The 9587-nt window shown below is 45.7% G+C and overlaps 1 protein-coding gene and 1 pseudogene across 1 annotated transcript; one reads left to right on the plus strand and one right to left on the minus strand.

The window, feature by feature from the left end:
• On the plus strand, positions 1-1656 carry LOC123150355 (MDIS1-interacting receptor like kinase 1-like). The gene is made up of 3 exons (XM_044570222.1): positions 1-325; positions 418-1088; positions 1188-1656. The coding sequence occupies exons 2-3, from the start codon at positions 428-430 to the stop codon at positions 1550-1552; spliced, it is 1026 nt and encodes a 341-aa protein (XP_044426157.1). The 5' UTR covers positions 1-325; positions 418-427; the 3' UTR covers positions 1553-1656.
• A 1900-nt stretch (positions 1657-3556) lies between these two features.
• LOC123152731 (receptor-like protein EIX2) lies at positions 3557-9354 on the minus strand (annotated as a pseudogene).
• Positions 9355-9587: the final 233 nt, after the last annotated feature.

The following is a 9587-nucleotide window of genomic DNA, read 5'->3' on the forward strand; positions in this document are numbered from 1 at the left end:
TACAGCAGCAGGTGAGATTCAGCTTCTGAATGTTATCATGTATTTGCACTAGTAGCTGAATCCTAGTAGAATGTCTTGCTGCAGACATAAGAGTGACAGTAGGTGCAGGCTACAGCAAGTTTACCATCATTTCAATCATTTCATTTTTGAAGAACCATGCTGAAAGCCCGAAATACATTGTGCACACTGAAAATTACCAAGGTCTCGTTGTCTCTCACTCAAAGCTTGAAGCAAGTTCCTCAACTATTTCAAAAGGCCCAAACATTCTTCAGATTTGCTGACCTTTCTAGTGGCTGTCAACTTTTGGCTTTCAAACTCAAAATAGGTGTACAAAGATGCATCCATCTCTATCTCTCATACTTAAAATACGTGTGCAGGTTCAGCACCTTTGAAGCCAACCTCTTCCCCCGCTACGTGGCTGCTGAAAATGGCTGGATCACGGCTGCTCCGGCGCACCAGCCGCCCTGTGGAGATGATGTCCATTGTGCTCAATGATCAAGGCATAGTTGACAGCCTTACTGAAAATAATCAGAGAAGCATGTGGGCTAGCAGAAGGATTGGGGAAGACGAACAACTCTACCTAGTCCACATTCAGGGCATTGCTGGCATCGGTCTCCCGACCACGCTGGTCGTCAAGAAGTTCCAGAACTCGGACGGAATAGTGGACGGTAATCTGGAGAACCGCTGCAAGTCGGAGATGATCCTTTTAGCCAGCATCCGTCACGACAACATCGTCAATGTCCTACACTTCATCCAGAGGGAAAATGCAATCATGCTCGTTTACACGTACCAGGTGAACGGCAGCCTGGACCAGTGGCTGCATCGGCGGGAGGAGGGCGACCTGCCGCTGAGCTGGCCGCAGAGGAAGGCCATCGCCATTGGCGTGGCCCAAGGGCTCTGCCACTTACACCACGGATGCAATAGACCGATTGTCCACCACAACATCACCTCTATCAACATCCTGCTCGATCAGAATTTCAAGGCCGTGATAGCCAGTTTTGGTGCTGCCCAGATGAACATGGCCGGGCTCGACCAACCATTGCCTATCGTGGGGACTTTGTTTGGTAACTTTGGGTATGCAGCTCCAGGTACGGTGAGGGTTCGGTTCATGTACTGACTTTTTTTTAATTCCATCTTACAACTAGTGTGGTTATTTACTAACTAGTCATATAAATGATTAATTGCAGAATATGGGAGGGCCGCAAGCCAGCTGACGGAGAAGGTAGACACTTACAGCTTTGGTGTGGTGCTGCTGGAGCTCGTCACAGGGCGGGTGGCCAATGGGGTGGATGGTCAGTTGGCCATATGGGCTCGTGACAACTGCAGTGAGCTGATGGCAAAGAAGCTGGAATGGTTCGAGATTGCTGTGGACAAGGGCATCCCAGATCAAGCACGGTACATGGAGGAGATGGCGAGCGTATTCAGACTGGGTGTGGATTGCACTGTCGATGATCCGCAGCAAAGGCCGTCCATGCAGCTGGCTCTCAAACGACTCCACCACGGCTGTGGGCGTGGCCGATTCGGTGGCCTTCTCACCTGCTATAACCTGTAAGGCCGCCGGCTAAGCCAAGTGCCGTAGTTACTTTAAAAAAAGGAAAAAGTAAAGGCCTTCCCTACTGTTCACGTGAAAATGAAACAAAATGGATACCCCTGATTGCAATGAGCACCTTTATTTCAAAATGTTGCCTTCTCTCGTAATAGTGTTTGTTCTTGCTTTTATCTGTGCATGCATATTTTGAGAACAGGAAGATTTTCATAATGCTACAGAAACACTGTTTATTATGTTCCTGACTGCTTCACACATGCGAAGTAACACCTTATGTTGGATCTACAATAATGTTAGGCTTTGGAGTGCTTGCTCATTTGGAACTTGCAAAATTAATTTCCTTCGTTACAGAATATTGAGTTAAGTTGGCAGCAGAACATTAAATGTTTCTGGAAACAAAATCTTCAATTCTTAGGAAGTATTGCCGCTGTAAGTATTTGCGGTAGAGCCAATTTATGAACTTCTTGGGCACCTGATGGGAAAGAACAAATGCAGAACACGACTATTTAACAAATGCAGAACAGCTGATAGTCTGTAGTACTGAATGTAACCTCCCCCTATGAGTAGATGTGTATATACTATATACTGATTACGAATTGCAGTTTAGTTTGTATGGTGGGTCTATGAAAGATTTTGTTGTTTGTGTCTGCTTGAATATAAATAATTTAGCTGTTGTGTCAATCTCCATTTTTTTTCATGAATTGTATCGGGCGCATACTTTATTTTTTCCAGATACATCACCAGTAAGGATGTTATCCAAGTGAAAAAAGGTAAAGTGGCATGTGAGGTCCGCTCAGCTGATTAACTGATATTGACAGAGCTTATGTTCTGTGGTACTTTGAAGTGTATGCTACTCCAGATCAGATGGTGGCTCTGCTTTCTTTTTGCTTGGCAAGAAAAGCTTCAGGATGCCCCAAAGCCAAGGGAGGAGCTTGACCTGCTCTTCTACCAGTTGCAAGGGACAGGGCAAACAAATGGTTGCGAACTTCCCGCCTGAATGCAAGGTACCTAACATACTAGCACTCAACCATCTTAAATTTGATGCTATAACGATAATACTATATCTTCAAAAGCCTAACGCTGAATTTCTGAAACTTGTTGTTCGGCCATTGGCGACAACAAATCTGGATCCATGTGGAGTCATTCTTTTTAGGAGAAAAACCATTAAAGAAGACTGAACCTTAGCTAACAACAGTCAGAGCACATGTTCTCCTAGCTAACAACAGTAGATACTACATGGGGCCTCTTGTGATGTCCCCAGGAAGCACTACAAGATTCACCTGGAACTCATTCCACACAAATAATAAGAGACCTAGCATCTCTAGTTTTAAGGAACTGAATTCGAATCCATTAGCCTTGAGGAAGTTGTGGAGTGGAGCCATGCGTTGCAGGATGCATCCTACTCTCCAGTAAGGACTCGTCAATCCTGCTGCTGCTGCTGCACCCTCCTCTTACAAACAATAACAACACACCCATCTCAATAACTATTTCAGACACACAGGGAGAAGAGCTGTTCCCCAGGTTGGTTGTGCTATTCTGAAATAACTTACACTTTCTTTGAAATTTCATGAACAACAGCGTGTAATCTGACACAAATACAATCACAACATAAACACACACATTTAGAGGACAAACAGACTCCCAACTCACCTTCGAGCACAAACCAACAGGCGACGATGGAAAAGGATCCTCATGCTGCTAAAAAAAGTAGGTGTTAGCACCCCTGTGGCCCTGTACACCTTACCAAGACGGTGTGTTCGACAGAAAGTATATACGCAGCACATGAAAAACAGAGTGACCAACTGTGAAACTCTGAACGATGAAGCTACGGACCAAACAATTAACTGAACAGTATAGACAATTAAGAATCATCATTATCATACAAGAGTTCAAAAGTATTATCATACATGCATAGAAAATTTAAATCATCATTATCCTTTACATTAACTTAAAGGAAATAAACATCTCAGCTTAATATGCTGCTTCATGCTTCTTCAGAGCTCTTGTTACTCAATTTGTAGCTTCCTTTCTGGCCCAGCTTTTCCATGTAAGAACGGCAAACACATACATCTGATCATATGTCTGGTCAATCAGGCCGAAATAAGAAATCCTCCATGCTCTCTTAAACAACAGGACGCAGAACACCACCCAGAGACCCAGAATAGATCCCAGAGCGAGTCCAAAAGAAAAGGTTATTGGCTCAAAGGAATGCTCGTTCATTTTTGGATAATCTTGTGTTGCTGAATTCTTTCCGGGGCAACTGTTTGGAAGAGGGCCACATAGACCACTGTTGCCACTGTACATGGAAGGTTGCTGGGTGTAGAGGGTGTCAAGCTGACGACCTGATGGTATTCTCCCAGTGAGATTGTTATCAGACAAGTCCAAGTAACTCAAATAGGTTATATCTGACAGGCTCGAAGGGATTCCACCAGAAAGCATGTTACTTGAGAGGTCAAGTGATTCCAAAGCCTGCAAGGCCCCAAGCTTATTTGGGATTTTCCCACTCAACTGGTTGCACGATAGATTCAAGTTCATCAATGCATCAAGAGCAGCTATTTCTTCTGGTATTCTCCCAGTTAGTTGGTTCAAAGATAAGTCAACGCTCACCAAATCCAAAATGCCAATACCATAATCAAGCTCACGTCCCTTAACGATCACTGAGGAAAAATTATATGTATAGAACATATACGAGTAACCACCATAAGGATATGAGTCAAGCATAGGATCCTTTACATACTTTCCTGTCATGGCTGTCACATTTGATAGATCCCACGGTATGGCACCTGATAAGCCATTACCTGCTAGGTTCAAATGTGAAGGTGACTAAGATCTGAGATGGTAGGTGGGATTTCTCCAGAAAACATATTCTGGTTTAGCCGCAGAAATTGTAATTCACCCAAATCTCCGATCCACAATGGCAACCTTCCGGAAAAACTATTGTGTGATAGATCAAGAAACGTCAATTTTCTCCAATATTTTAGAAACGATGGGAAGTTGCCATAGAATCTGCGAAAATTCGTTTCTGAGCTCGGGCTCAGATGCTCCCGAAATCCATACCGCAAGCTGGCGTGGGGATCTGCGCTCCATCCTGTATTTCCCTACTGTATTTCACGGTATTGACGATAGCTCTGCGGCGCAATGAATGCGACGGCCCGTCGCACATCTCTCGCGGATCAGGTAGTATTGCACGGCTCGGTAACTTTTCTGAGCCCGGCTGAGCCGTTCACTCGACGGACTCACAAACAGCTACCACCCGAGCCCGTATTAAATGCATCGCTCAATGACGTGCACGTGCACGTGCGTCCTTTGCAGCCTTCGCTTCGGCTGAGCACGCGGAGCTGCTAACCCGCAAAAGGGCAGTTAAATTAGCCATAGACTTAAACCTTCAGAAACTGCATGTCGAGATGGACTGTATGGCTGTCGTACGGATGCTCAATGACCCGGGTAAAAACATGTCAGTTGCTGAACAGGTCATTGAAGAGATAAAAGCAATGCTCAGGACAAGGCAAGAGTTTAATGTAACTTGGGTTAGGAGGTCTGCTAATAGTGCAGCTCATTATTTAGCAAGAGAGGGAGTTTGTAATAAAGTTTGTAGGGAGCGGCTAAACTATCCTCCAGATTGTATTCTGGGTATTGTAGCAGACGAGGTCCCTGTACTTGGTTAGTTAAGTAATAGTATATCTGAACTTAAAAAAAAAACATACGTTGTTACGAATTCATGCTTCCATTTCATACTACGCCTGCGTACGGCGTAGCTTAGGACCCCTGCTGCTCACTTCCTCCTCTTCAGCTGATTCAGTATCTTCCACCGCACCCGCTACGTGAGATCCGTGGTCCACATCATTGTCACCGCCGTTGCGTTCTGCATAGTTGCAGTATCGTGGTTGCCGTATCCTTCTTCTCTGTAAACTTGTGCCATCATCTTGAACACGATAATCCCACAGCAATCTCTTTGGATAACCTCTCCCTGAAAATGCATCGAGGTCATCTGTTTCAGTGAAAAAAGTATGTACCAGAACACACAACCAGCGACAGTGCCATGCTACTTTACCTTGTCCACTCCGCCACCGTCTTGTGCAGGCAGCTGCGTCATACTCGAATCGCTCAACACCGACTTCTTAGACAAAGAGGAAGATGACTGCGAACAGTGATAGTTTTAGTAATCCTCCATGGCTGAAAAAATGCCAGATGGGCGCGAGAACATGAAACTTCCTCACCTGAATCTCCAATCTGCCACTAGAGCCACCAATTCAGATCTCATCGTCGTGGCACACCTGGCGGCTTCAGCAGGCGTTGGCGCCATCCCAAGCAACGCTAGCTTCAAATGTTTTTGAATATGCAACTACGGTGAAAGGCAACACGACATCTGCTGGATGTTACACTCTTATACTGCTTTGAGGGATGGCATCCTGCCACCTGCCTTACAGTACTTGCATTTAACCATTCTAGCAGTTAAAAGTTTGAATCTAGCCATGCGCACAGTTCACTCAAAAACTGGCAAACGCATTGTTGTATTCCGCATGTTGGCCAAGTGTCAGTAGCAAAACACATTTCAGCATACCAGTCCATGATCTAAACCTGAGACGTTAACACTAGCTAGTTGAGGCAACCACAAATTCGTACTCCTGACAGCTCCACCCTGCCATATTATGGTTTAGTTTTTTTTTGTCCGTCAGTCAAACATGTAAACAGAACATCAGACACTACTGTCCATGTAAGAACACATCAAGGGGCATGTACGGGTGCTCGTAAATCTCCGGTTTGCCCTGCGTGTTAGGCCAACCAGACATAACATCAGACACAAATGTCCATGTAAGAACACATCAAGGGGCATGGCATTTCTCTGAAAATAAAATAAATTTGAATAAAGCTCATTACTTACCAAACAACCACATACGATCTCCTGCGTGCATTTGTCCTCTCGACATTTAATCTCCTTTTACCATATCTCATACCAAACCGGATCTCCCAAGAGTAGAGATTGTATAAGTCATACGCCTCACCCAGTTAATCCAAGCTCAGGTCAAGGTGTCCTGTGAGGTGTATTACACTTTTTGTAGGTTCCTCTGCGTATTTGCCAATCGATTGCTCCAAAGCGCTCATCCAAGAGGGACATGGTGTCCTGCCAGGTGGTGCACTGCCCAGCCGTAATCTGTACTTTTCCAAGCGTTCATTATTCAGACTATGAGTTCTAATACAACAATAGTATTCTGTCTATTAGTTCTACTGCAAAATACTAACAGTATGGTGAATGTGATTCTGACTGTTAAACTAGGCACAACTACAGATTGGCTGCAATGCCACGGCTTACTATTTGAATATGGTCTTTTTGCTAGCGATTATTGCAAACTAAGCTCATTTTACTGACAAAGCATGTGCAGTGGAGACGAACGTTCAGTCACAGTTAAACAAAATACAGACTAACCCCGGGAGGATTTCTGCTCAGACCTTTTTGTCCACCCAGGTGCCTCTCGATTGACTCGGTCAGTCGACTGCGCCGACCTTGTTGCAGATGCATCCGGATGACAGGCAGACCCCAACTGCTGCCCTACCAGTCCCATCGCCGCCAAGCTGTTGAGCGCATCCAGACACAGCATTCGAGTCTGCAGGGACGGAAAGGCCGGCTCCGCTGTTGGGCAAAAAGACCAGAGGAACCGGATCTGGGTGCACAAGGTTCTCGGCGAACTCCTCTCGTAACCTGCAAGAAGATAGCAATGGTCACCACCTAGATCCGTTTGTTAGATTTCTTCTACAAGTAAGGTAGCATACAGAACAAATCCTCAAAAACTATTTTCAGATCTGCGGGAACAAACCTGTCAACGACATCGAGCAGGAACTCAAGCCCAGAATCATCAATTATTCCAGTAGCCGCCGGTGCAGAACTAGCGCCGCCGCAAGGAACTACTCAAACCGGGGACAACGGTGTTTGGGGGGAGGAGGGGCGACGAGGTTTCCAGATTGAACGAGCTTAGATGAGGGTGACGTTCGACAAACGGCTCAGTTGTCCACTGCCTTATCTGATCCCTGGCTCGGTTGGCCTTCTAACGATCTGGTCACGGACCAGAGTTCCTCTGCGCGAATGCCGTCCCACCCATACGTTTTGGGCCCACGAATGCGCTACTGTTTCCTACCGTATTTCACTGCACGTCCAATTTCCCACGCTCCGCGTCAGACGCGTCAGAGCGAATTTCACGGATCCCAAGCGCCGAGCAGACGCCCACGATTTCAGGTGCAGCTGGGCTCGGGCACCAAATCGACGCGTCCTAGAATCTATTGTTACTCAACATGAGAAAGGAAATGTTCTTCACTCCAAAACACTAAGGAAGTTGTCCCTCAAGAAGATTGTTGCTTAAGTCCAAGGCATACAAGGCTTCCGCTTTGCAGAGAGATTCGGGAATATGACCAGTTATTTGATTGGAGATCAGCACCAATGAAATCAAATCCGGAGTCCCAATGTTTGATGGCAAATTTCCAGTTAATGAGTTTTCGGACATGTCCAAGAAGGTAATATTTCTTGGTAAGTTCGGGATTTCACCAGTTAGTGTATTTGAATTGATAAAGAAAAATTGCAGCGACATGAATTCCATGTTTGCCGGCAACCTGCCACTAATTTCATTGTTGGAGATGTGCAGATATGTGACCTTTGCAAATGTAGTGTTGAACCAATCAGGAAGCCTATCAACTATACCTGTGCTTGATAACTCCACCCGGAGAGCATCCACTTGGAACTGAAGCCATGCAGGAAATGAAGGACCTAATTGGCAAGAGGAAAGTTCTACTTCTTCTAAACTGAAGGGTGGTATCCAATCGGGATCAATTGTAATCCTCAAGGAATTCCCACTTAAATCCAGCGACTTTAACTTCGTTAGACTTGCAAAATGTTCTTCAGTGAAATCACCAGTCAAGTTGTTGCCTTCAAGATTCATCATGGTCAAGTTGCCGAGCATGCCGATCTCAGATGGCACAGGTCCACTGAGATTGTTGGAAGAGAGATCAAGTCTGCTTAAACTAGAGAGCAGCCCCACCCCGTGCGGTATGCCTCCATTTAGGTTGTTCACAGAGATATCAAGAACGACTAAGCTGGTCAGGTGTGCTGTCTGATCCGGCATGTTTCCGCTGATATTGTTGTAGCCCAAACGCAACACTCGCAGTTTGTTCAAGGGACACTGTGGCATCCTCCCTATAATATCCTTTATATTTTCAACAATTTGACACCAAGAAAGGTCCAGAATTTTCAGACTGCATAGGTGTTTGAAGCTTGTACTGCTCATCCCTCCCATGTTAGGATTACCTGACAAATCAAGGACTTGGAGGGATGTCATATGTGCCAGTGCATCCGGAGCTTGACCGTACAGTTGAGTGCCGACAAGGTAAAGATGCTGGAGGCCTGTCAAATTCCAAAACCAACCCCTTGCCATTGGGTGTGCAAAGGTGTTGTCGGAGAGATCAAGCCTCTCGAGTTTGGTAAGGTTAATATGTGGGAGTGAATGATTTGCGGTTGAAAGAGAGCAAAACCGAAGGTTGAGGGCCTTCAAAGAAGGAATCATGTTGACAACATAAGGCCAATCAACTATCGTGCTGAGGTTTACTGAATTCATTCCAAGAGACCGCAATTTAGGGATGCGTGCTACCCATGAAATGTCTCTTGAGTACATACGTCCTGTGCCAATTTGGCATGAGAGGTCAAGATGCTGCAAGTTTGAGAGGTTGCCGAGCTGAGGGGGCACTCTGCCAGAAAATGGTATGCCAGAGAGGTTGAGATATCTCAATCTCGTCAAAGAGCCCAAGAACTCCGGCATGCGACCACTTGGGCCCTGGAGGAAATTCATGCTAAGATCAAGGTGCACAAGACGATCCATGGTGAGCAAAGAATTACTTATCTGGCCAACCAAAGCCGTGTCTCCATAGTACCCTCCGGGGAAGATGTTCTCATTGATAGTCTGTGTCTCCGCATGCCGATTACGAAGATCAAGCCTAAGGATATGGCCGGTCCGATTGCTGCACTTGACGCCCCTCCACTGACAGCAGTTCCCTTGGCCTT

This window comes from Triticum aestivum, chromosome 7A (assembly GCF_018294505.1).
Source record: "Triticum aestivum cultivar Chinese Spring chromosome 7A, IWGSC CS RefSeq v2.1, whole genome shotgun sequence".
NCBI lineage: Eukaryota > Viridiplantae > Streptophyta > Magnoliopsida > Poales > Poaceae > Triticum > Triticum aestivum.

Coding starts and splice junctions, on each gene's coding strand:
- LOC123150355 (XM_044570222.1), top strand. CDS start 428: ATGGCTGGATCACGGCTGCTCCGGCGCACCAGCCGCCCTGTGGAGATG. Junction 1,089..1,187: donor CTTTGGGTATGCAGCTCCAG/GTACGGTGAGGG, acceptor GATTAATTGCAG/AATATGGGAGGGCCGCAAGC.